This window comes from Arachis hypogaea, chromosome 2, assembly GCF_003086295.3.
Source record: "Arachis hypogaea cultivar Tifrunner chromosome 2, arahy.Tifrunner.gnm2.J5K5, whole genome shotgun sequence".
Classification (NCBI taxonomy): domain Eukaryota; kingdom Viridiplantae; phylum Streptophyta; class Magnoliopsida; order Fabales; family Fabaceae; genus Arachis; species Arachis hypogaea.
Window position 1 is genome coordinate 24226243 of NC_092037.1, and position 27513 is coordinate 24253755.

At 33.4% G+C, this 27513-nt stretch overlaps 1 protein-coding gene and 1 non-coding gene across 4 annotated transcripts; one reads left to right on the plus strand and one right to left on the minus strand.

Annotated features, from left to right (window-relative positions):
* Positions 1-2922, minus strand: LOC112741774 (uncharacterized). Of its 3 annotated transcripts, none has more exons than XM_025790877.3 (2): positions 2425-2922; positions 1-2011 (listed from the first exon to the last, which is right to left on the minus strand). In XM_025790877.3, exon 2 carries the CDS (start codon positions 1869-1871, stop codon positions 348-350), a length of 1524 nt encoding a protein of 507 aa, XP_025646662.1. In that variant the 5' UTR covers positions 1872-2011; positions 2425-2922; the 3' UTR covers positions 1-347. The 3 variants fall into 3 exon arrangements, with proteins under 3 accessions (XP_025646662.1, XP_025646679.1, XP_025646671.1); XM_025790894.3 differs by having other exon boundaries at positions 1-1904; positions 2425-2887; XM_025790886.3 differs by having other exon boundaries at positions 1-2325; positions 2425-2801.
* Positions 2923-6262: 3340 nt separating this feature from the next.
* LOC112765236 (small nucleolar RNA U36a) lies at positions 6263-6353 on the plus strand. The gene has a single exon (XR_003183573.1). It is a non-coding gene; the product is annotated as a small nucleolar RNA U36a (small nucleolar RNA).
* The last annotated feature ends 21160 nt before the right edge of the window (positions 6354-27513 follow it).

Consider the following 27513-nt stretch of genomic DNA (forward strand, 5'->3'; position numbering starts at 1 on the left):
GATAAAGAATCCTTTGGTCACTTATACCAAAGGTATGATTGTTATGATTATTGATAATTGATAATATCTTATAAATGAACAGAACCGGCTCTGTTCGGATTAATAATCGCTTACAATCAAAAGCTTAGAAATGCACCGGAACACAAAAAGAACCAGGGCATTCAGTGAGCTAAAAATTGCTAGTGCTATATGTAAAATGTAAGACGCACATTTTCTATTACAGATAAAACACTGTATGGTACAAAGTTAGAAAAAAACAATCATAAACGCACCATACTAGCATTCCTAATAATAACAATAATAGTATTTTCTTTTTTTTCTTTTCTTTTAAATAGAAGTGCCTATCTTCAAGTTAACATAAGATCATTCCCTCCCAGATGAGGGCGTAGGCAAACCCGGACTTCATGCTCTTCAGGTCCTACCCGATGCTTTGGCACCATGATCTCAAGTGCTGAACCTGGCCCATCATAGTATGCTTCAATGTTGGCATCTTCAGGGATTCTCGTCGAAAGAGGGATCTCACGGACGAACTCACCGGGAGGACAGTGCTCCGATGATGGATCTGTGAGCTTGAATGTCCTGTCATGCCTCTTAATGAACGGTTTTCGCGATGTGCTCAAACAAGAAACCTTTATGATGCCATGAGTCAGAGTGTTCCTCCAAGAAACTTTCACACTTGGAAGATCTACAAAGGGCAAGCTTATGATAATTAAATAGCCTTGATCATCTTCATAGATCGTTTTTGCAGCAGTAACAGGTCCATAGACACTCTTTATCACCCCAGTAAAGTCATTCAACCAGTTTGGCTCGTTTGGGGGGTGCATCTCTATATCTGGAATCCGTTCAGCTGGAGGATTAACAGCCAAGTAGCATTCTTCATCATTTGCATGTGGGAAGAAGTCCTTCCTCTTTTTGCTGCTGACCGGAGATAGGTCCAATCCATCTCCATTACTGTGGTTAGACAAATGAGTTGACAAATTCAGTCCAGATCCATTGAGCAGTTTCTTAGGGTGTGAATTTGGAGCACCCTTGATTGGGGCAGGCGGCCTCTCAAGCTCAAAGTCTGTGTTGGGAAGATTCCTCCATGAACTGAAATCGCTTGCTTCAGGTGGGATTGTGAAGTTCAAATCTCGTCCAGTGAGTTCCATCCATCTCTTCCGATCCTCCTCATCAAGGGCCATCAGATTGGGGGACGGAACAACCTCAATGCCATGAACACACTGAGGGTTAGAAAGCCCTCTATAATGCTTCCTCTGCATCCTGTGAGACCGCACGAAACCCTTGTCAACACTGAACGGGAATGGGCGCTCCCCTTGGCGAGAATGCCCATTCATGAAACTCCTCAGCTGCATTTTACCTAGCGCATTCTCGGGCCTCTCCTTGAACACCCACATGTACATATTCTCCATGTCATGCTGAACCATGAAAACATCAAGCTTGAGATCAGACTTGTCAAACCCTGAAACACCATTGCTATCCCTGACAATCTTGGCCTTAGACTTATCATTCAAAGAGGGCTTAAAGTAAAAACTGAAGAAGAACCAAGCACCCCATATGCTGTCGACTCGCTTAGCACACTTCCTTCCGGCTGCTGCAGCTTTGGGCACATTAAGAAAGCTCTCTGTCTCGTACCCTTGCGTGCCAAGACTGACATCCAAGATATCGCAGGGATCAGAGTTCCATGAGGGTGGGGGTGGGCTGCGCTCGGCGGAGAGGGGCAGGTTGATATCCGGCGGGCGTGAGAGTATGATTTGGCGATTCATCTCCAAATCGAGTTCCTCGTGAGAAGATGCACTTGAGTCCATTGACAAGAGCGTTGAGGGGTGGTGATTCTCCATTGACAAAGAAACGAGACAAGAAGAATCGCCCATGCTACCTCATCATTTCCCTGATGAGTTCTATTGCTGGTGTTGTGTTCATTTTTGCCATTCCCAAAAACAAATTCAACAAAACAACCTCATAAACACCTTCATCATATCAATCCCCACTATATCTCCCCTCCATCAAAACCCTAGATTTATAAAAATTGAATTGACAGAAAATGGAAAAAAAAATCAACAAATCCAACCTATCCAACAAAACAAATAAAAAATTCTGTAATTTTTTCCCTTTCCTTTTCCTTCTTCCTTAAGAATAAATAAATAATTTGAACATATATCTAATAAAATAAACAGAGTGAACACAAATATATCTTCTATACTTATGTATCTCTTCAATCTCAGCGAGAGAGGAAGAGATTTTAGGAAAACGCTATAGGAGAATTAAATTATCTAACCCTAATATTGCACGCATCTCCATAAATCCTCCAAAATCAGGTGAAAAGCACTGAATCAAAACCATCAAATCCATGAAAACTAGAAATTGAAAAGGCGAGCGAGAGAGAAAAGACCGAAGAAGAAGAGAGAGATGGTCAAAAGGGTTTACCTTTTGGGATAAGCATCGGAGAATCGAGAAGAAGAAGAGTAACCTCCGTAGCCGACGATGATGCTCTTCACCATATCATCGACAACCATGTTGTCAACAACCACTCTCTCCCACAATATTTTCCCCTATTTTCTTTCTTTTTTTCTTAATCAGAATAATATTATTTTAATATTTACGTGGGCGGAAAATAAGAACCCTAATTTTCTACTTCTTGGTTAGACTCGTCAAAAGTGAACGAAGAAGGAGAAGAAGAAGAGCAACATAAAATCTACAAAGAGAGAAAAAGAAAAGGGAAGTAGTGAGTGGTGATAAGTGATCAAGTGGAAAAGGAGATGAGACTTGAGCGGAAAGAGAGAGAAGAAAGGGCGTCAGTGAGCGTCTCATTAAAAGGACGGGCTCGCAGGTTAATGCCTGCACTGGATACCACCACTTTTTTGGACCACCGTTTGCTTACGGTGACGGTGTATCCTTAACTCACTACTCATCTTACCTTTATTCAGTGTCTCTCTCTCCTTAAAATTTTATTATTATTCTTTTTCATATTATTTAATTTCTTGTAATTTTTGAAAACACATTTTTAGAATATTATAAAAAGAAATATTTAGAGTTAAACCCCATTTTTATTTTTGGCAAGTTGTAGTGATTTGGTCTCTTATTTTTTAATTGTCACAATTTAATTCTTTAGATTAAAAAAATACATTAATATAGTCTTTTGTGTATTTTCTGTGGCCAAAAACTCAACATAGTTAGTAGCATAGCTCAAGCCTTGTCACTCTAGATATATTAAAACGATGTGGTATATATTTTGCGCTAAAGAAGATACTAAATAACGTCGTTTGAGGGTTTGAATGAATGCTAAAACGTTATACGCCTCCCTTTTAATATTGTTCAAATCCTGAAATGATATTATTTAGTGCTGTTTTAGCGTCAAAATGTGTACAACATCATTTTAATATGTTCAACACAGGAAGACTTAAGTTATCTCACTAGCAGCATTGAAGATGGACTATATTGGTGCACTTTTTTAATTTGGAAGACCAAATTGTAGAAATTAAAAAGTCAGGAACCAAATCGATACAATTCGCCAATCTCAGAGACTAAAGTAAAACTTAACTCAAAATATTTACTAATAATTTTACATTTTTAATATATTAAATACATAAAAGATTGTAAGAAAATTTTATTATTATATATCTAAGAATAATACTATAAGGCTAGCAATATCCAAAATTATTAATTAACAATTATAATATTAAATTATTAAATTAAAAGTGTTGGATTTTTTATTAAAAATATTAAACAAATTAAAGTTATTGGTCTTCGAATTTTTTCTTATTTTTAAAATGTAGTCATAGATAACAAATTAGCTAAGTCCATTACAAAAATAGTTTTTAGAGTGCTATCCGAACACTACTCCTTGATCAGTGGATATAAATGTTTTATTATAAATATGGAATTTATTTTTATTATAATTTGAATTAAGTTGATGATAAACGAAAAATAGATTTTCGTTGTTTGATTACTAATTTTGTGGTATACACAAAATATTTTTGTGTAAAGATGTTTTTTTTTTAAATAAAAAATGTTCCCATAAACAATTAGTTTTGACAATTATACATGAAACAATATCAAATAGAAAAGGACGTGTAATTTGTGTATGTTATGTGGAGCCTATCTTGTATATAAATAATACACATTTCTCTTATTTTATATAATTGTTACATAATTACAAGTAACTTTTGCTTTTTGAATAAAGTTTAATTTTATTATGTTTCTAATAAAAAATATTATATTATAAAAAATTAATTATTAAATTAATCATATATATAAATATATTATTTCACATATTTTTAATTTATTTTATATTTTAATATATATTATATACAAATAGTTAATTTAGTAATTAATTTTAATATACAAATTATATAATTAAAATACATACACATTTTACTAGTCAAACTTATATTTTGTTAATATAATCTTATAAGAAAATAATATTTCATCAGCCAAAAGTATTAATTTCAGCCAATTATTTTTAAGATGATATTTTTATATTTTTATTTATAATTTTTTATTTTGTTATTTTTTACTTTTCAATATTACAATTTCATTTTTGTTATCACTGGTCAATTATTATTATTAGCCACTTTAAATTCTCAATTCTAACTCTAAATATTAAAATTTCAAAAAAATAAAGATTAAAAAAACTTTACATTAAAAAAAAGTTTGTTCATATTAACTAATTACAAATTAATTTTTATTTATTCTTTTGAATAAATATTAATAAAAAATATATAATGCAGTTAGTTTTGATGATTACTTTATTTGATATATGTCCAAAATACTTTTACGAAGAAGAGGCATATATGTTTATTCAAAAGATGAAATTTAAATAACATTAAATGAATAAAAATATAAAAATATTACTTTTGAATTCTTAAATATTACACCTGCAGAAGTCCGATGTTTATTTATTTGAGTGATGTAAATCTTTTATATTTTAAAACTAAAAGATATTTATGAAAATTCATTATTTTCCTATCTATTGAGGTATTCAATTCTAACTTGTCCACCACTATTCTCATACAGAAAGAAAGAAATATGTTGTCTTCTTGTGGCCCGGTAATATGAAGTTGCCTTTCTTTGGTTAAGGCCAAGCTAGAATATTAGAGTGGCGATATTTGTAGTTGCTTTTATTTATAGGATTTAAGTGACCTGTGTTTTAAGGAACATTTTAATATTATTAATGATTTTTTTAATTTATATTTTAATAAACACAACAAATACATTGCAAATTAATTTAATTTAATTGACCTTTTAAAATATTTATGTATCTTTTCGTCCGAAAATAAATTCTCCATTATTTTTTGTCAAATATAATATCTCATTATTTAAGAGTAGCAAGACAATCCAAACTTACGAATATCCAACTTGTTACTATCCTGTGGGGTGAATAATTACCCGATTCAGTGTAGGACAGATTTTTTATTGGGACAAAATCTTTGGCAGAGCGAGACAATATTAGATTTTAGATCTATCCGGTTTGGAATATATATAGAATATGAAAAATTAATTTATATATATCCTTTTATATTAGAATTTTTTGAGTCAGGCTCACTCCAACAATTACGAGAGATAGAATCATCTTCTTCCTTAGTCCTCACACGGTTGACCAATCTTCTTCATATTCCTCGTAGCTCGTCGTCGTGACGCCTTACCCCCCCTTTCTTTTTCTGTACCACAGTCTCGCCTGTCGCCTCCCCCGTTTCTTTTTTGACTCACGTTCATCGCCCAATCTCATCTTCCACAGTTGCTTGCGATTCCCCAGTGTCACCTCCTCCCCCAGTGGCCCAACTAGTCGCTTCCTCCTTGCTACTTCACCGGTTTGGCAGCTTCATCTTTTGCAGTCGGCCCCATCCGCCAATTGTCGACGCCATCTCACCCCTAGCAGCGTCTTCTCACCCGACCCCTATCCACGCCTCCACCTCCTCTGCATTCTTTGCCTCGCGGTTCTTCTTCCTCACTCTTCCCATTAGAACCTCGTGGATGCTCTTTTGCTCTTCTTTTTCTGTGTTAAAGTATCAATAAGATTATTTTTTTTAATTCTACAATTTTTTTTATTTGTTTGCTTATGAATTTTTTTAATTTAATTTACCTCACTGCACCTTTTGCTTGTTTTCATATCATTGAAATGAAAATTGAGCTAGTCATAAAGGCACAGATTGAAATTCAGTGGATTTTTTCATGTGGAGTTTAACTATTTCAATAATTTTGCCTCTAAAAAGGTTCCCCACTCTAATTTTAATTTCTTTTAAAATTTATTTTGTCCTTTAATTGTTGGTAATGCTTACATTTTATCGTAATTTTGAGCTTTTTTCTCGTTGAAGCGTAAATGAAAAATTATTAGTTAAATTTCTTGATATGAGCCATATTTAAAAATGACCAAGACAGATGACTTAAGAGTTTAAATCTATCTTATTACTACAAGAAAAAATAATATTTGTAATAAAAATTGTTACAAAAAATCAAAATTTTAAAACAAAAGAAATTTGTAACAAAAATGTCTGTTACAGTATGTCCCGTTATAAAAAAATTTTATAACAAAAAATGAAGCTGTTTCAATACAAAGTAATATTTTGTAACAAATTTTTTTAATGCAAAAATCGAAATTTGTTATAAAAGTGATAATAAATTTAACAAATAAATTCTTTTTGGCAATAATTTAGATTTGTGTTATAATATTTTGTTACAAAATACTACTTACTTTTGTAATATTTTTTATTCTTAGTTACAAAAATAGATTTATTTTGCAATATTTATTTAAATAATTGATATATCAATTAATTTTCTGAATGCACTAACTCAACGTTTATATAATATATAATCATATAAATAATTAAAATATCTTACATATAATTAAGATTCTTTTACAATAAAATAAGTTTTATAAATTCAACTAAATACAACTTTTTTCTAACATAAATTTGTATCATGTAGAATTTATAATCCTTGACTTGTCTAGCATGTTTTCGTCAATATAAAGCCTAGCATGTTGCCATTAATTTTATATCTCTGTAAACATAGATAACGAAAACCAAAATTAAAAATAACACATAACACTATTTCTGTGCAAGTGAAAATTAAGATAGAAGTTAAATTTAACTAATTCTTTGAGAATCTATTCTCAAAGTTTAAAACCAACTAATCAAAGATACAAATTATCAAGAATTGACAATTCAATATATAAAATTTGGGCTAATTAATCATTGTTCAATCACAAATATATCTAACCTGCTTTTCATGCTTTTACACTCACAAAGTTTCATATAAGGAAAGTGAGATTCATGTCAAAAACATAAGAACAAGAACATACAGAACAACCAAAAGAAACCAAATTTAATCCAAATTTAAATTACTTCCTTAAAACCAAATTTTAAACTCGTTATTTCTCCTTTTATTTCGTCCAAATTTAATTTACTTCCTTTAAATATAATTATTTTTAGCATTTTACACACCAAATTATAGCATAAAAGACAAAGCACCATACCTCTTTTACTTTACTTGACATTTTTAGTTCTAGCCATGTTTCAAAACATGACAAAGCATTTCCTAACCATAGCCAGACCAGAGTTATCTCCTTCAACGCTGCTCCTAAAATACTCCATAAAATCTTGCATCTCAAAAAAAAAAAGACAGCGGACAATTTTTATAATCTCTCCACATAGCACACAATTTGAGAATTCTTCTAAAATAATGTCAAGTCTAGCCAATTTTTTCGGTGTACTGAGTTTTTCATGCAAAACAAAATATATATTCTAGACCTTATTCAAGGTTAAAAATATATAGATAAATTAGAGACAAGATGTGAAAGATAATATTACAAACTATCAGAAGAAAAATAACATGTTATTCTCAATAACAATTATTTATCATAAAGCAGCATAATATAGGGACAAGATGCAAAGTTTTATAATGCACATTTAATAAAGGAAAAGAAAGCTAAGAAACACACAAGTCAACATATTTGCATTATCAAAGTCCTTTCAGGTAAACAAATAATGTAAATCATCCTCCTCCCTCAAACAAAAGCTCTTTATCACTTGGTGCAAAGCAGCCAAAGTAGAATGGTTGACAGAAACATAAATGAGAATGGGAATAAGAATCAGACAAACCACAGAATTTGATTATTCTCATATTTTTACAAAATCATACTATAAAGTTTCATAAGACAGATTTGACTTGTGATAACAACAAAATCGATCATCTCACAATTATAACAATATATAATATATGCTGATTACTTATCCATTAACTTAATAATAAATTTGAAGTTTAAAATCATCTATCTTCAGAATTAGAACAGAAAAAAAGAGAAACTCAGACAACAAAATAATAGCTCACTTTCAACATGCACAGATGTACTAGGCCATATCAAATCAAGATAAACACAACACTGAATAATTAAATAAACACAACACTTAATAAACACAACAAGAACAGTTTCATAATTAAATAAAAAATACAACATCTGAACAACAAGGACGGTTTCATAATTACTGTACAACAAAATAATCTAAATTACTCATAAAATAAAAACCTAAGAAAATCATTACTCATAATAATAACAGTTCAATAATCTTCAATAATGTTCACTACTCATTATCAATAATAAACTCATTCTTCAGAATGGCATGAATTAGAGCTTGCAGCTAAAAAGTTTAGTAGAAATCAAAGTTAGGGTCTTTAAATCACAAAAGAAATTTTGTCCCCAAAAATTGAAAATAATGAGAAACTTGATATTAAAATGGAAAAGGAAGGATTATCGAACTTTACACACTCAAAGGTTGCTTCCCCCTGCTGGCGCAAAGACGGCATCACAGCTTCGGTGACAGCGGCTGAGCGGCGTCGGAGCCTTAGCGACAACGATGTCATCCTTCGCGGCGCGATTTTTCTGTCACGGTGTCTCCTCTCTCAACGGCGTTCTCTCCCCTGGCGCGGCAAGACGGCGGCGAAACGGAAAGCTCCTTGCATGCGGCAGTCTGGCGGCTTGAACAGCGACAATGGTGGTTGGGCGCGACGACGACTCCTCCGACAGTGGGCTCGTGACAGGCGCGACGCTCTCTCTCTCTCTCTCTCTCTCTCTCTCTCTCTCTCTCTCTCTCTCTCTCTCTCTCTCTCTCTCTCTCTCTCTCTCTCTCTCTCTCTCTCTCTCTCTCTCTCTCCTTAGCCTTTGCCCGATAGCGCCCTCTCTCCTCTGGATGTGAAACGACGGCGCAGCGACAGTGATGCCCGCCGGCGTCGTTAGGGGTGGCAACGGGGTGGGTAGGGACGGATTTTTGCTCTATTCAACCCCGCCCCACTGTACAACAACCCGAATAGAACCCGCCCCACTTCTACCAGCGGGTAGTAAAATGTTGAACTCTAACCCGTCCCTACGGATACCAGCCCCTATAATTATTAAAATCCAATAAATTAAATTAAATTTTAAAATTTATATAACCATAATCACATACATAACATAAATTAAAGTAAAAATTTAAATATAATACAATATTATTAATCATTTATTAATTATTTTACATATATTATATATATAGCCGGGCAGGTATTACCTAAACCCGACCTCGCCCCGCCCCTCCCAATAACCCGTCCCACTAAAAACCCGCCCCGTCTCAGTGCGAGGCGGGGTGGATACCCGCGGGTTCGGGTGGTATTGCCATTCCTAGGCGTCGCCTCCCCTCCTTTCTCTCTCATTCTCTTTTTCCTCTTTCCCCTGTTTCTGTTTTCCTTTCTATTACTTTCTTTCTTTTCTTTTCGCTGGGCAAGTGTTTTGGGAAGGAGGGAGGGTTGACGGGTAGGTTTAGGGGGTAGGGTGAGTGTGAGTTATAATAGGGTTAAGGTTTGGATAATTTAAGTATTTTTAATAAAAAATAGGAGTAGTATAATAATTGAAAACTAATTTTTTTAATAATAATTATATAACTCAAAGTATTTTTAAATAAATATACTAATTTTAAGAATTGGAAAAAATTAAATTAATTATTCTTAAAATATCATTTTATTATTAATTTACAAATTATTTATAAATAAACACTAATTAAGATAAAATTAGAGATAATCAAATTAATTTTTTTATTCATAAAAATTAAAGTATTAAATTAAAAAATCTCAAATATTTAAATCAAATCATATAAAATTTTTACGTTATTTTAAATTACTAAAATTTTAAATTATAAATAAGAAAATACCCCGTTTAATATTAAAATCTCTAAAAATTCATTTTGAATAAATATAATAAATCATAAATAATTTATTATTTAATTTTTAAAATATTTTTAAACTTAAAATATCATTAATTTGACTTAAATATTTTTAGTAAAATAAATTTTTGAGTATAAAATCTTAAATAAATATAATAAATCATAAATAACTCATGTTAATTTTTAAAAATTTGAAGTCTTACATTTAATATGTTGAAACAAAATTTTTTTTAATTATAAAAAAATTTTGAATTTTGTGACAAATAAATAACTTGTTACAAAAATATTGTATTTTGTGACAAATTAATTTTTTGTTACAAAATATTTTTAATTTTTGCAACAATATAATCAACAATATAATCGTTTATTACAAAACATTACAACATTTTGCAACAAAACAACAATTCGATACGAAAGCCAACATAATTTATAACAAAAGGAATCACGTTGTTACAAAATATTCAAATCTTTTGTAATAAATTTATTTATTATTACAAAATATTCTTATTTTGTAACAATAACTAATTATTGTTATAAAAAAAATCATAATTTGTAACAATTTTAAATTTAATATAAATTTTTTGTTATAAATGCTTTATTTTCTTGTAGTGTATTTATTTATTTTTTTATGATTTGGTGTAATGATGTAACTTCTTGAAATTTGATTTTATTTGCTGGATTAAATGTTACATTAAAAGATTGACAGAATGGATAGGAGCGGGACAGGTTAGGGTGCAAGGTTTTAAAACCCATGGATTGGGATGAAGTGGGGTGTATAAGGTCAAGGTAGGGCGAGGCGGGATCAGATAGACAAAAATCTGTCCCTACCCGCCCCATTGCCATCTCATCATTATTCAATATTTTTTTTTTACATATTTTTTTTTAATTTTATTTAAAGAGTATATGATAAATAGATAATATTTGTCAAGCTAATTAAAAAAAAAAAACACTAAGAAAATCTATTCATGTCTTGACCCAAAAATACATATTATTATAAGTAGAAATTTTTAACTTTTTATTTTAATTAATAAATACATTAAAAAGCTAAATTTTACATTTTTTTATAAAGAGTTTTTTGATTGGTAACTTTTTAATATATATTAAAGATATATGCGAATCAGATAGAATCAAAATTTTGGATCGAATTGGATAAAGTATTTACTATTTTTTGGACTCTAATTTAATCCACAAATTTGTATATCCAATCAAATTGAATATCGAATATTATTGAAAAAAATTAACCTATCTTTCTAAAAAGAATGAAGTTACGAATTGAATCAGATTAAATATTGAATATTACTGAAAAATTTCTTTTATTTTATTTTTGACATATTTACTTCTAAAATATTATTATGCAAAATTTTTATAAATAATAGAAACAAAAAATAAACATATATTAATAGTAATAAAAATAAAACAACCAAATCTAATTATCCAATCTTCTAACGACAACATTCTAAGAGTAAAACACAAATTGAAACTAATAAAAAAGAACACTTAAACACTATAACATAATAAAATTGCACATTATAAATTTATTTGTAATAATTTTTATTATTCAATTAGGTATGTGGATATACGGTATACACAAATGTATTTTTAAAATATGATATCCAATCCTATTTATCTATGAATCGTATTCGATAGATACGTAGATAAAATTATATCTATAAAATTAAAATTAAATACAGATAAATATCACAGATATTGCGGAATGAATATAAACTTTTTTCACTTTTATTTAACATGTTAATATTAATTTTAATACGTATGTGTCTTTAAGAAACTTGTTAAATAAATTCTTATTTATAACATAGTAAGTGACAAAAAATTATCATTCAAAGAATTATATGAAGATAAAAATATTTTGAAAAATAATTAAAATGACAAAATTGCTTCTAAAAAAGTTTAAAAATATGAAAAGATAACAAAAAAAATTATTTTCACATGTGATAAACAGATTTTGTATATAACAACTGGCTTGTTCTTTTTTTATTGAGCAATGCTAGGGGGCAGCAATTTTTGTAATTGTTAGCCATCAATTAGCCATCAATGATGATTTGATGGTGTAAGATTGGTGTGAGATTTCATCCAATGGCTCACCTTTCTCTGCTGGTTACATGCTGGCCAAAATTCAATAAAACTGTTGGCCCCCTAGACTTTTCCTATTTTTTTTAAAGAAAGAAAGAAATTTTATATCCAAATCTCTTTTACCCTTTTTTTAAAAGATATCAAACATTCACATGAATTAAAAAAAAAGTGGTTAGTCCAATAAAAATTTTATGATTATTATCATGTAAAGATATTTTATTTTGATCATTGAAAAAGAACACCAATCTCATTTAAATATGAGAATTGATCATTAGAACGTACATTTAATATGTTCTCAAGTTGATTATCAAGTGCCAAAAATTGAGTGGAAAAAAATTCTAATGGATAGATGACGTTAGGATTTTTGCTAGTAAAGAATTTGTAAAAATAGTCGCGTTGTAGATATAGCTTTTAAACTAACAGAAATCCCTTCGTGCAAACGTTTTGGTTGTCACAAGTAACAAACCCCTTTAAAATTGATAACCGAGTATTTAAACCTCGGGTCGTCTTCTCAAAGAATTGCAGGGAGGTATGTTCTTATTATTGGTTATGAAAAAGTGTGTTTTGGGGTTTTGGATTAAGGTAAAAGGTTAGTTGAATGACAAGTAAAATAAAATAATAATAACTATAAAATAAACCTTTGGCATGGTATAAGAACTGGAAGTCCTATCCTAGTTATTCTTATCAATTGTGATTAGAATTGGATTTTTTTCCACTTTGTTAACCTCTAACTATGAAGGTAAGTTAAGTGGATGAATTAATTTTGATTCCTCAGGTCCTAGTATTTTCCTGGGAAAAGTCAGAGTTATTGAAACTTGAATTAATGAAATGAAGAAATCCAATTTTCAATCAACAATGAGTTTGATAACTCAAGAGTCACCAATTATTTAACCAAAGCCAAAAAGGAAAACTATTTAAATTAAATAAAAAGCATTCATAAATAAAACAATCATAAACTGAAATATCTCAAATAACATTAATTAAGAAAATCAATCTAAACATGGAACATTGAAAATAAATAAATACAAAGAACATTGAACCTGGGATTGAGAGTCACTCCTAAAACTAAGAGAAGTCCTAAATCCTAATCCTAAGAGAGAGGAGAGAACCTCCCTAACTAAAAACAACATCTAAAACTAAAATTATGAATTATGAGAGCATGATCATGAATGGATGCATTCCCCCACTTTATAGCCTCTAATCTGTATTCTCTGGGCCGAAAACTGGGTCAAAAACAGCTCAGAAGTCACTTCCAGCACTTTCTGGTCCGTACAGGTCGCGTCCAAGTGACACGGAGGCGTCGCCCACGCGGCCGCGCGGGTTGAAGTTCGCAGATGCGACACGTCCGCATGAATTACGTGTTCGTGTCGCCTAGCGTTAAGGAAACTATGGCATATGATATATCAAATTGAAGCCCCGGACGTTAGCTTTCCAACGCAACTAGAACCGTGTCGTTTGGACCTCTGTAGCTAAAGTTATGGTCATTTGAGTGCGAAAAGGTTAGCTGTTTCTTCCAACTTTTTGTATTCCTTCCATTTTTGCATTCTTCCTTTCCATCCTCTGAGCCATTCCTGCCCTATAATATCTGAAAACACTTAACACACATATCAAGGCATCTAATGGTAATAAGAAAGGATTAATAATAAGCAAATATAAGATCAAAGAAGCATGTTTTCAATCATAGCACAAAATCAGGAAGGAAAATGTAAAACATGTGAATTGTATGAATAAGTGAGTAAAGAGTTGATAAAAACCACTCAATTGAGCATAAGATAAACCATAAAATAGTTGTTTATTAACCTCCCCACACTTAAACAATAGCATGTCCTCATGCTAAGCTCAAGAGAAACTATTAAGAGATGAAGAGGAATGATAGAATGTATGAGATGCAACCTATGAATGCAACTAAATGCAAAAATGTTTCTACCTACTTGGTGAAAAAGTAAATAAATCTTTCAAGAATAAATATGAACTGGATTTCACTAATTCAAATCACAAAATACAATACAAATAACTTGCAAGAAGAAGATAGCTCATAAAAGCAGGGAACATAGAATTAAGCGCTGAACCTTTACTTGGTAGTGTATATCACTCTAACTCTCAAGTGTCTAGGGTCAATTCTCTCAATTCTCTACTAATCTTGCTTTCTCTAGCTTGCTCTTCATCTAATAATCAACAAAAATTTAATGCACCAATACACAAATCAAGAGGTCTTTTAAGGGTTGTAATGGGGTTAGGGTCAAGGTAGGATTGTATTTGGCCAAGTGGACTAAAATTTGAATCCTTAATTAACATAAACTTCCCACCTAACTTAAGACAATCCATTTAATTAAAATGCAAAATCTAACTTCCCATTAACTGTGCTTTCCACATGTTCATGCATCCTAACATTGAGTTTAGTGCATATGCATTAATACCAACACTCACTTTGGGGCATTTTGTCCCCTTTTATTAATTGCTCTTTTCTTTTTCTTTTTTTTTTTTTTTTTTCTCAATGCATATGATTAAGGTATTGAATGCAATAATATGTGCTCAACTATTATTTTGCACATTTTCACTAAAATATACAACACCCAATTATTCAAACCAAATAATTTCAAACCCAACTTTCCCACACTTAAATCATGAGCACTTTTACTAGTCTAAACTAACCAAGGATTCAAATTAAGGACATTATTGTTTTCTGCTTAGAGTTAGTGATGAGCTAAAGTAAAGAACAAATAGGTATATTAGGCTCAAATTGGTTTGCAAAGGATAATGAAAGGGTAAGGCCATATGGGTATGTAAGCTTAGTGAAACAAAGGCCTCAATCATATCAGTGCATGCATACATTAAACAATGGAAATATAGAATTAAGCAAGATAAAGATCACAATTTTAGAGAGAAAAACACACACCAAAAATAAAATATTGGTTGATAAAATGCAACCAATCAAATAGGCTCAAAATCTCACTGGTTTTGTGTGTTCGGGCTCTAAACTATGTTCCAAAATAATATTTCTTCAAACAAGTTTTTCAAAAAGTTTATTCAAATTAGTGAAATACTATAAAAATTTCTTGAAAATGAAAATATTACTTTAACCAAGTGGTAAAATATGCACAAAAAACAAACATGCAATCAAACATGCAAATGCAACAATGAAAAACAAAAATTGGTGTTGAGAAGGGACTAACTAACCCATGGAGATCGGTATCGACCTCCCCACACTTAAAGATTGCATCGTTCTCGGTGCATGCTGAGATGTGCAGGTGGATGGGGGTTGTAGTTCCTCAGCTAGTGCTCTCTTGTGTTCCTTTCCTTGCCGGTGGTTTGGGAGTAGCTTTCTCTCTTTACCCTTCTTGGTGGCTATCCTGAAAGGGGAAAAAGGAAAGTAACAAGTAAAGCTAGGGGATCCAGCAAGGAAGAGAGCGGGAAAGGTGGTAATCAATGCACAGTAAGGAAGAATGATGTTAACACATGGTCATGACTACATGTGAAAAGTCATCAATGGAAATATAGTAAGTGCATGTGATGACAGTTAAATGCAAGATGTTTATTGGCATGCTGGCAAAGGCATGAGTAGCATAGATCAAGCATTCAATGTCCAAGTTGGATTACCAAGTCTTCCAAACTAATAATATGTTTGTAAAAATAATTATATTTAAAAAATAAAGAAGGGGTTATGTGAAAAGCAGGCATTTAGAGTAGTAGATTTAAAAAAAATCTAAAAATAGTGCAAAATGCCATATGCGCGTTTTCACAAACACATAGCATGCATGTTAAATAAGGTATGGAAAATATTAATTAGAACATGCAAGCACCCTTATAATAATATATAATTGTTTAAACAAATCCCAAATAATCCATAAGCAAAATATGGGAAATAATGACTGATAAACCACTATTTTATGGTTTATCTTGTGCTCAATTGAGTGGATTTTATCAACTCTTTACCCACTTATTCATAATATTTGCATAGTTTTATATTTCCTTCCTGATTTTGTACTATGATTGAAAACGTGCTTCTTTGATCTTATATTTACTTATTATTAATCCTCTCTTATTACCATTAGATGCCTTGATATGTGTTTTAAGTGATTTCAGAGATTACAGGGCAGGAATGGCTCAGAGGATGGAAAGGAAGCATGCGAAAGTGGAAGGAATACAAGAAGTTGGAGAAATTGCTAAGCTGTCCAGCCTGACCTCTTCGCACTCAAACGGCTATAACTTTAGCTACAGAGGTCCAAACGACGTGGTTCTAATTGCGTTGGAAAGCTAACGTCCGGGGTTTCAATTTGATATATAATGTGTTATAGTTTCCCTGACGCTAGGCGATGCGACCATGTGATCCATGCGGCCGCGTCGCAGTGACGGAAATCAGCGTATTTGAAATCTTCTCCAGCGATTTCTGGGCTGTTTTCGACCCAGTTTGCGACCCAGAAAACACAGATTAGAGGATATAAAGTGGGGAAATGTATTCATTCATAGAGAGGCTCTCATAATTCACTTTTCATGTTTTAGATGTAGTTTTTAGAGAGAGAGGTTCTCTCCTCTCTCTTAGTATTAGGATTTAGGATTTCTCTTAGTTTTAGGAGTGGCTCTCAATCCCAGGTTCTTTATTTATTCTATTATTTTATTTCAGTTTGTTAATGTTGGTTTACGAACTTCATGTTAGAATTGATTTCTTTTATTAATGCATTTTGAGGTATTTCAGATTATGATTGTTTTATTCTGTTTAAGATTGCTTTCAATTCAATTTAGATTTATTTTTCCCTTTCGGCTTTGGTTAAATAATTGGTGACCCTTGAGTTATCAAACTCATTGTTGATTGAAAATTGGAATTCTTCAAGAATTAATTCAAGTTCCAATAACTCTAGTCTTTCCCAAGGAAAGACTAGGCCCTGAGGAATCAGAATTAATTCATCCACATAACTTACCTTCATAGTTAGAGGTTAACAAAGTGGGAGATGAATCCAATTCTCTTCATAATTGATAAGGATAACTAGGATAAGACTTCCAGTTCCCATACCTTGCAAATAGTTTATTTTATAGTTATTTATTTATTTTTCTTATTATTTTTTGTGCAACATACTGTCCCCTTACTTCCAAAACCCCAATTTACAAACTCATAACCAATAATAAGAACATACTTCCCTGCAATTCCTTGAGAAGACGACCAGAGGTTTAAATACTCGGTTAATAATTTTTAAAGGGGTTTGTTACTTGTGACAACCAAAACGTTTGCACGAAGGGATTTCTGTTAGTTTAGAAGCTGTATCTACAACGCGAATATTTTTAATAATTCTTTACTAGAAAATATCCTAACGTCAATGACCCAAATAAATTTTCAACACCAATTAAAAGAAAAAAGAAGAAAAAGAAAGGAAGGAAGAAAGAAATAAGAAGGGAAAGAAAAGATTTAGATTTGGGGGAGAAAAGAGAAGATATCTTGGCTGATCTGGATAAGCTGTGCGGCGCAGGCGACGCGAACGCGTGAGGGACGCATTCGCGCGGTTGGCACTATTGTCAAGTGACGCGGCCGCGTGGGGTACGCGATCGTGTGAGTGATTTCGTGCTACAGGCGCGAGGGCAGCCGCGCGCTCGCGCAACTTTCTGTTCAAAATCTTATTTTGCCAAAAATTTGGGTGACGCGGTCGCGTGGGTGACGCGATCGCGTGGATGGCCATTTTTGAAAGACGACGCGGCCGCGTGGGGCACACGTTCATGTGGGAGGGCTTAGGCATCTAGCACGAGTCCAGCCCAATTCCAGCACAACTTTCGGCCATGCACCTTTTTGACGTCGATTTTCATGGCACGCGGCCGCGTGGGTGACGCGGTCGCGTGGGAGGCCAAAGTTCCACATGACGCGGTCGCGTGGGGTCAAATTATGCTAAAGGCGCGCCTCCAGCCACGCTCTCGTGTGACTCTCTGTTCAATTCTTTTCTACCCAACGCACTAGTGACGCCCGACGCGGCCGCGTCGCGTCCGCGTGCATGCTTTTTTTTTAATGCAATTATGCAGTATGCAGTATGCAGTATTAATGTAGATGCTATGAAAACTTCCAGGTTGAATGAAAATAAAATAAAATAGAAAAAATAAACAACACGAAATAAAATTCAAAAAGAACGATCATACCATGGTGGGTTGTCTCCCACTTAGTACTTTTAGTTAAAGTCCTTAAGTTGGACCTTTGGTGAGCTCCCTGTTATGGTGGTTTATGCTTGTACTGATCCAGGAATCCCCACCAGTGTTTGTACTTCCAGTAGCCTCTGGGGTCCCAAACTAAGCATGTAAAGCCCTTAAGAAGCTTCAAACAGATTCTTAGGCTCCCGGGGTGACAAATGTCAGAACAGATTCCAGGATCCCAAACCTTACTTTTACATCCATTTTTGTCTTGATCTGCATTTTTCCAGCCGGGTGAAAGGTGATATGAATTCTCACTGCAGTGACCAAACAGCTTCCTAGACCAATTCAGTTGAGCTTTACACCAACCTTTACACCAACCTTTACACCAAGGACATGGGAGGCTGTGCTTCTTCTTCTTTAATCTCCATCTCTTGATCGACCTCTTCCAAGTCCTTAATCATGATATGCCTTGGAGGTTGTACACCCTCCTCAGCATCAAATGCAACCATCTTGGAAGGAGGCTCTATGTCTTAACTTTCCCATGGAGGTTCAGCATCTCCTAAGTCTTCAACCACTTCTTCCTCTGCAACTATTATGGCTTCTTCCACTTGTTCCAATACAACGCCATGTTCCTCATTGTCCACCGAAGTTTCTAGTGTCTTCTTCATGCTTTGCTCTTCTTTTGATTTCCCACATGTAGCCATGGGAGTTCTTTGAGTGCTCAGATATTGGGAAGCTATTATATTTACTAACTCGCCTAAGGTGGCTGTGAAATTCAGCACACTCTTATTAATCCTTTCTTGCCTTTGAAGAATAACACGAAGTCTGTCATCTATTGGAGGTTGGGGTGGATATGAAGATTCATTGGTTGGGAGAGAGGGTTCATAATAGGAAGGTGGTTCATCTTGATAATGATATGGAGATGGTGAATATTGAGGTGGTGGTTTATGAGAGTAGTTGTGTTGGAAAGGTGGTGGTTCTGTGTATGGTTCATTTGGCTCATAAGGTGGTTGGTATGGTGGATGAGGGATAGGGTCATATGGAGGTGAATGGTGGAAAGGGGCTTGTGAGTATGGTGGTCCAAAGTTATGTTGAGGAAGGGTTCATAGGCATATGGTGGTGGTTGTTGATAGTCCATTGGAGGTGGTTGTTGCCATGAGGGTTGATCAAATCCTTGTGGCTCCTCCCATCTTTGATTGTTCCAACCTTGATGCCTGTTCTCATTGTAATTTCCTCTTCCTGCAACATAATTGTAACCAGACTTATAGCCAAAGGGGTGAGAGTTCATAGTAGTAGGAGAAAATAGAAACAAAAACTAACAAAAAGAAAATATTTTGAAAAAGATAAGATTTTGAAAAAGATAAGATAGGATTTTGAAAAAGAAATGATTTTTAAAAAAGATAAGATAAGATTTTGAAAAAGATATGATTTTTGAGAAAAAAAATTTGATTTTTTAAAAGATAAGATAAGATAAGATAAAAATTTTAAAATCTGAAATTTTTTTTTGAAAAATATTTATAATAACCAATAATAAGGCACACGTTTGCAATTTCCCGGCAACGGTGCCATTTTGACGTTAGGATTTTTGCTAGTAAAGAATTTGTAAAAATAGTCGCGTTGTAGATATAACTTCTAAACTAACAGAAATCCCTTCGTGCAAACGTTTTGGTTGTCACAAGTAACAAACCCCTTTAAAATTGATAACCGAGTATTTAAACCTCGGGTCGTCTTCTCAAGGAATTGCAGGGAGGTATGTTCTTATTATTGGTTATGAAAAAGTGTGTTTTGGGGTTTTGGATTAAGGTAAAAGGTTAGTTGAATGACAAGTAAAATAAAATAATAATAACTGTAAAATAAACATTTGGCATGGTATAAGAACTGGAAGTCCTATCCTAGTTATCCTTATCAATTGTGATGAGAATTTGATTTTTTTTTCCACTTTGTTAACCTCTAACTATGAAGGTAAGTTAAGTGGATGAATTAATTTTGATTCCTCAGGTCCTAGTCTTTCCTTGGGAAAAGTCAGAGTTATTGGAACTTGAATTAATGAAATGAAGAAATCCAATTTTCAATCAACAATGAGTTTGATAACTCAAAAGTCACCAATTATTTAACCAAAGCCAAAAAGGGAAACTATTTAAATTAAATAAAAAGCATTCATAAATAAAACAATCATAAACTGAAATATCTCAAATAACATTAATTAAGAAAATCAATCTAAATATAGAACATTGAAAATAAATAAATACAAAGAACATTGAACCTGGGATTGAGAGTCACTCCTAAAACTAAGAGAAGTCCTAAATCTTAATCCTAAGAGAGAGGAGAGAACCTCCCTCACTAAAAACTACATCTAAAACTAAAATTATGAATTATGAGAGCATGATCATTATAGCCTCTAATCTGTATTCTCTGGGCCGAAAACTGGGTCAGAAACAGCCCAGAAGTCACTTTCAGTGCTTTCTGGTCCGTACAGGTCGCAGCCAAGTGACGCGGAGGCGTCGCCCACGCGGCCGCGCGGGTTGAAGTTCGCAGATGCGACGCGTCCGCGTGAATCACGCGTTTGCGTCACCTAGTGTCAGGGCAACTATGGTATATTATATATCAAATCGAAGCCCCGTTAGCTTTCCAACACAATTAGAACTGCATCGTTTGGATCTCTGTAGCTAAAGTTATAGCTGTTTGAGTGCGAAGAGGTCAGGCTGGATAGCTTAGCAGTTTCTTCTAACTTTTTGTATTCCTTCCATTTTTGCATTCTTCCTTTCCATCCTCTGAGCCATTCCTGCCCTATAATATCTGAAAACACTTAACACACATATCAAGGCATCTAATGGTAATAAGAAAGGATTAATAATAAGCAAATAAGATCAAAGAAGCATGTTTTCAATCATAGCACAAAATCAGGAAGGAAAATGTAAAACATGCGAATTGTATGAATAAGTAAAGAGTTGATAAAAACCACTCAATTAAGCATAAGATAAACCATAAAATAGTGGTTTATCAATAGAATTGAGCTAACTAAATAAACTTTTTCTTATCAAATGCAAAAAATGAGTGTCTTGAATTTAGAAAAAGCAGTTCAGTATTCATCTTTGTGAAACGATTATTGAGTTCTTGAAGTTGTATATCAACTACTTGATTGAATATCTCAACTTAAAAATAATGCAAAATTGATATCTTTTGAGTTTTGCATCTTGATCTTCCTTGTGACACAGATATATCATCCATGATTGGAACAATAATATTATGTTTGTCACTAAACAGTGACACTTCGTCAAGTACAAGAGACCAACCATCATCTCTTATATTTTGCAACCATTTCTTAGACACTTTAATTAATGCCATAGCATTTACAATGTCTTGATCATTCCTTTGTAACACTTGAGATAACTCACTTGTAACTTTCAAGATATTTTTCATCAAGTACAAGTTGAAAATGAATTCAAAGAATTGAATGACATTCAATAAATGACATGCTTCAGCTCTTTGTTCTGTATTATTTCTATCTTCCTCAACATATTCAAGAACATTGACCACAGAAGGAAATAAAGTAAGTAATCTAAGTATAGTTCTATATTGTGAACCCCATCTAGTAGCTCCAGCTCTTTTCAAAGCTATTTCTTTATTCAAACCACGTTCACTAGAAATTTTTGCACTTTTTAGTGCTTCAATTATCTTAGTCATCTGACTATCACGAAGTATATCTCTTATTTTACACGAACTCCAACAACATTGCACCAATTGGTTAATAAATTAAAAAACAAAGTAATTTCAACTTTTTTTTGCAACTGTTATAAGAGCTAACTGAAATTGGTGGGTAAAGCAATGTACATAGAAAGCATAAGAATTTTTTTTCAATATCAAAGTTTTCAAACCATTAAATTCTCCTTGCATGTTACTTACACCATCATATCCTTGTCCATGTGCTCCTGATAAACTTAAATTATATGTTTCTAATAATGACTCCAATGCTAAAGTTTTCAAACCATTAAATTCTCCTTGCATGTTATTTGCACCATCATATCCTTGTCCATGTGCTCCTGATAAACTTAAATTATATGTTTCTAATAATGACTCCAATGCTAATTTTAGAGATAAAGCATTGGTATTAGAAACATGAACAAGATCAAGAAAATTCTCTCTAACTTGTCCTTCTTTGTTCGCATACCTTAAGAAAACTGACATTTGCTCTTTAATAGAAATGTCGCGGGCTTCATCAACCAAAACAATAAATAATTTATCCTCAAGATCATCAACAATAACTTTTGTCATTTCACTTGTAGCAGCTTTTACAATGTCTTTTTGAATTGAGGGTGCTATTAGTTTAAGATTCTCACGAGTATGTTTGAAAGAACGACAATTTCTTCATTATGTTGAACAAGAAATTTTAGAAGTTCCAAAAATTTTTCTTGATTAACAGAATCATTTGTCTCATCATTATCATGAAAGACCAATCTTGTCGCAAAAGAAATATAATAAAATCAATTGTTGCTGTCATGTGAATTTGATAATTCTTTTTAGCTTGCTCAAATTGTTTTTCAATAGCCGCAGTGATTTGTTATTTTGGCTTCATAAGTGCTTCACATTTTCTCCAATCTTGATTATGAGTGCTATCATGAATCCCAACATGAGTTTGTAGTCTCTCTTTTTTTTCCAATTTGAGAAGCCATTAGTTACAAACTGATCACCACCTTCAATCTCGAGTTTCATAAGATAACAACAAAGACAAAAAAAATAACATCTTTTAATATACTGTACTCTAACTAGTTGCCATAGTCATCAAATCAATTAGGATTAAATCTTCAAATAGAAGAATCACAAGCAGTTTGGAAAAAAATTATGATTTCTTAGCTGATAAGGACCTTTTTGCAAATATGCACATCTAATTTTATCTTTGTCATTCGGATGATAAATTAAAATGTTTGGTCATTGTCTTGTTTGTTAGAAGAGGTCGATAAATATTTTGGGATCCAATCTCTGATGATAATGTTCTTTTGAAATATTTCTCCATTATTAAAAGGATAAATTTATAAACCTAAGTTAATTGATTAATAAAAATAATTCACAATTCCATACAAATTTAAAAGTACAATATAAAATTATAAATACAAAACATAAACTAAAGAATAAGAAAAATACACAATAATATAATATCAAATTAAGAATGTATATAGTAAAAAAATAAAAAAATGTAGATGTTGCACAATACAACTGCAGTGACAGTAAGTCAGTAAGCCACCAAGGCGCAAACCACCCATTAATTGCAGTGAATCTAAAAAATGACTACCCTACAACATTGTTCCTCATCTTATAGCATATTCTAATAAGGAGATTCACTGTAAATATCATTCAAATTAATTTCAGCAACAAAATGAATATCCTAATTCAATTATACATCAATATACACAAATATAAATCATCCAATGATCCAATTATTCAAACAAGATAAAATATTCAAATTCACAGTTTCACATAAAATATTCAAATTCACAGTTTCACATTAATATCCAAATTTACATCAATTATTCAAATAATATCAAATTCTTATTTACAAATTGATAAAATTAATTCTTACTGGAGAGGCGAGACCGTGAGAGAGTCAGAGACGGAGAGGTAGAGAACAACAAAAACAACGGAGTGGCGAGACAGACGGACAGACGGAGTGACAAGAGTGCGAGATTGTGAGAGGCGATGACGGAGCAATGAGCCAACTGGTATAAATAGCAATGTCCTCCTTATAGTGGATTCTGGGAAGCGAAGTAGTCCTTGGGTGTGTTTTGATTGCGGATGATTTCATCGACCCTCCCATATACATCCAAACATGGCACTCTCCTAAAGTGGATTTATCTACTTTTAGGTTTGGTCTTATGTTTCGTGTGTATGATTGGGTGGTCGAGTTTGCAAATATGGATCTTCGGGTCCTCGCAGACACGAAGTCATCTAGTGCCTAGCTCCTTAGGAGAGAGTGATTCTCTCTTGCGGACCATTGGGGCAATGGCTTGACAGGCGCGGAAGCCACTTCGTACCTATATAGTGAAACTCATTTCGTTCCTCTGCGCAAGCGCAGAGTCACTTCGTACCTCTTCGAGCGACCCCTATTAAGTTAAGGGCCTGAGTCTCAACTAAGCGACTACGGCGACTACGTTCCTTTCCTCTGCTTGTATATATGTATATATGTACTTAGCTTACTCTCCAATTAACTTGTGTATGCTGCTCCTCTTAGAGGTCGAGGGAGAGATAGGAGTTACTTTGGTATTTTGGTGTATTTTGGGATACTTGTGTATGTTCATATATATATATATATATATATATATATATATATATATATATATATATATATATATATATATATATATATATATATATATATATATATATATATATATATATATATACTCCGGCCAGCCTTAGCTTCGCAAGCTGAGTCATGGGCTAGTTATGCTGTTACCTTGCCTTTCCTTTATTCTTTTGCTTATCTTTATCATGTTCCTATTATGTTTCTTAGCACACAAGTAATCCTATTCCTTGAGCATTGCGCTTTTCATTTTGTGATTTTTGTTTACCCGTTTTGTTTCAAGGCTCCTAGTATATTATTTCTTTCAGTAGTATATGTGTATCTTTACTGTTTAGAGGTCTGTAATACCACACTACCTCTGTTCTACAACTTAAGCGTAAAACACTGTGCCGTAGGGTGTTACATTATGGTATCAGAGCAGTTCGATCCTATAGAGCCTAAGGACGGACTGAATATGCTACTGTGCATTCTCTGTGTATATGTCTATGTGCTTGGTGCACGAAATTGTGATAATCAATGGCGCCATCAACATGGTACGCTCAATTGCAATCTAAACTCTTTATCACAACTTCGCACAACTAACCAGCAAGTGCACTGGGTCGTCCAAGTAATAAACCTTACGCGAGTAAGGGTCGATCCCACGGAGATTGTTGGTATGAAGCAAGCTATGGTCATCTTGTAAATCTCAGTCAGGCAGATTCAAATGGTTATGGAGGATTGATAATTAAAAGATGAATAAAACATAAAATAAAGATAGAGATACTTATGTAATTCATTGTTGAGAATTTTAGATAAGCGTATGGAGATGCTTTGTCCCTTCCGTCTCTCTGCTTTCCTACTGTCTTCATCCAATCCTTCTTACTCCTTTCCATGGCAAGTTATATGTTGGGCATCACCGTTGTCAATGGTTACAGTCCCGTCCTCTCAGTGAAATGTTCAACGCGCTCTGTCACAGCACGGCTATTCATCTGTTGGTTCTCGATCATGTCGGAATAGAATCCAGTGATTCTTTTGCGTCTGTCACTAACGCCCCACAATCGCGAGTTTGAAGCTCGTCACAGTCATTCAATCACTGAATCCTACTCAGAATACCACAGACAATATTTAGACCTTCCAGATTCTCAAGAATGGCCACCAATGGGTTCTAGCTTATACCACGAAGATTCTGATTAAGGAATCCAAGAGATACACATTCAAGCCTTGTTTGCATGTAGAACGGAAGTGGTTGTCAGGCACGCGTTCATAAGTGAGAATGATGATGAGCGTCACATAATCATCACATTCATCAAGTTCTTGAGTGCAAATAAATATCTTAGAACAAGAATAAGCTGAATTGAATGGAAAATAGTAGTAATTGCATTGATACTCGAGGTACACCAGAGCTCCACACCTTAATCTATGGTGTCTACAAACTCTACCGTTGAAAATACATAAGAAAAAGGTCTAGGCATGGCCGAGAGGCCAGCCCCCATGATCTAAGGACTAGACGTCCAAAGATTCCAAGATTTTTTGATACAATAGCAAAAGGTCCTATTTATAGAGAACTAGTAGCTTAGGGTTTACAAAAATGAGTAAATGACGTAAAAATCCACTTCCGGGCCCACTTGGTGTGTGCTTGGGCTGTGCATTGAAAATTTCATGTGTAGAGACTTTTCTTGGAGTTAAACGCCAGCTTTTGTGCCTGTTTGGGCGTTTAACTCCAGCTTTTGTGCCAGTTCCGGCGTTAAACGCCAGAATTCTTGAGCTGAATTGGAACGCCTGTTTGGGCCATCAAATCTCGGGCAAAGTATGGACTATTATATATTGCTGGAAAGCCCAGGATGTCTAATTTCCAACGCAATTAAGAGCGTGTCAATTGGGCTTCTGTAGCTCTAGAAAATCTACTTTGAGTGCAGGGAGGTCAGAATCCAACAGCATCTGCAGCCCTTTTCAGCCTCTGAATCAGATTTTTGCTCAGGTCCCTCAATTTCAGCCAGAAAATACCTGAAATCACAAAAAAACACACAAACTCATAGTAAAGTCCAAAAAAGTGAATTTTAAATAAAAACTAATAAAAATATAATAAAAACTAACTAAAACATACTAAAAACATACTAAAAATGATGCCAAAAAGCGTATAAATTATCCGCTCATCACAACACCAAACTTAAATTGTTGCTTGTCCCCAAGCAACTAAAAATCAAATAGGATAAAAAGAAGAGAATATACAATAAATTCCAAAAATATCTATGAAGATCAGTATTAATTAGATGAGCGGGGCTTTTAGCTTTTTGCCTCTGAACAGTTTTGGCATCTCACTTTATCCTTTGAAGTTCAGAATCATTGGCTTCTATAGGAACTCAGAATCCGGATAGTGTTATTGATTCTCCTAGTTAAGTATGATGATTCTTGAACACAGCTACTTTATGAGTTTTGGCCGTGGCCCAAAGCACTCTATTTTCCAGTATCACCACCAGATACATCCATGCCAGAGACACAAAACTGGGTGAACCTTTTCAGATTGTGACTCAGCTTTGCTAGAGTTCCCAATTAGAGGTGTCCAGGGTTCTTAAGCACACTCTTTTTGCTTTGGATCACGACTTTAACCGCTCAGTCTCAAGTTTTCACTTGACACATTCACGCCACAAGCACATGGTTAGGGACATCTTGGTTTAGCCGCTTAGGCCAGGATGTTATTCCTGTAGGCCCTCCTATCTACTGATGCTCAAAGCCTTGGATCCTTTTTATTATCCTTGCCTTTTGGTTTAAAGGGCTATTGGCTTTTTCTGCTTGCTCTTTTTTTTTTGAATTCACTGCTTTTTCTTGCTTCAAGAATCATTTTTATGATTTTTCAGATCC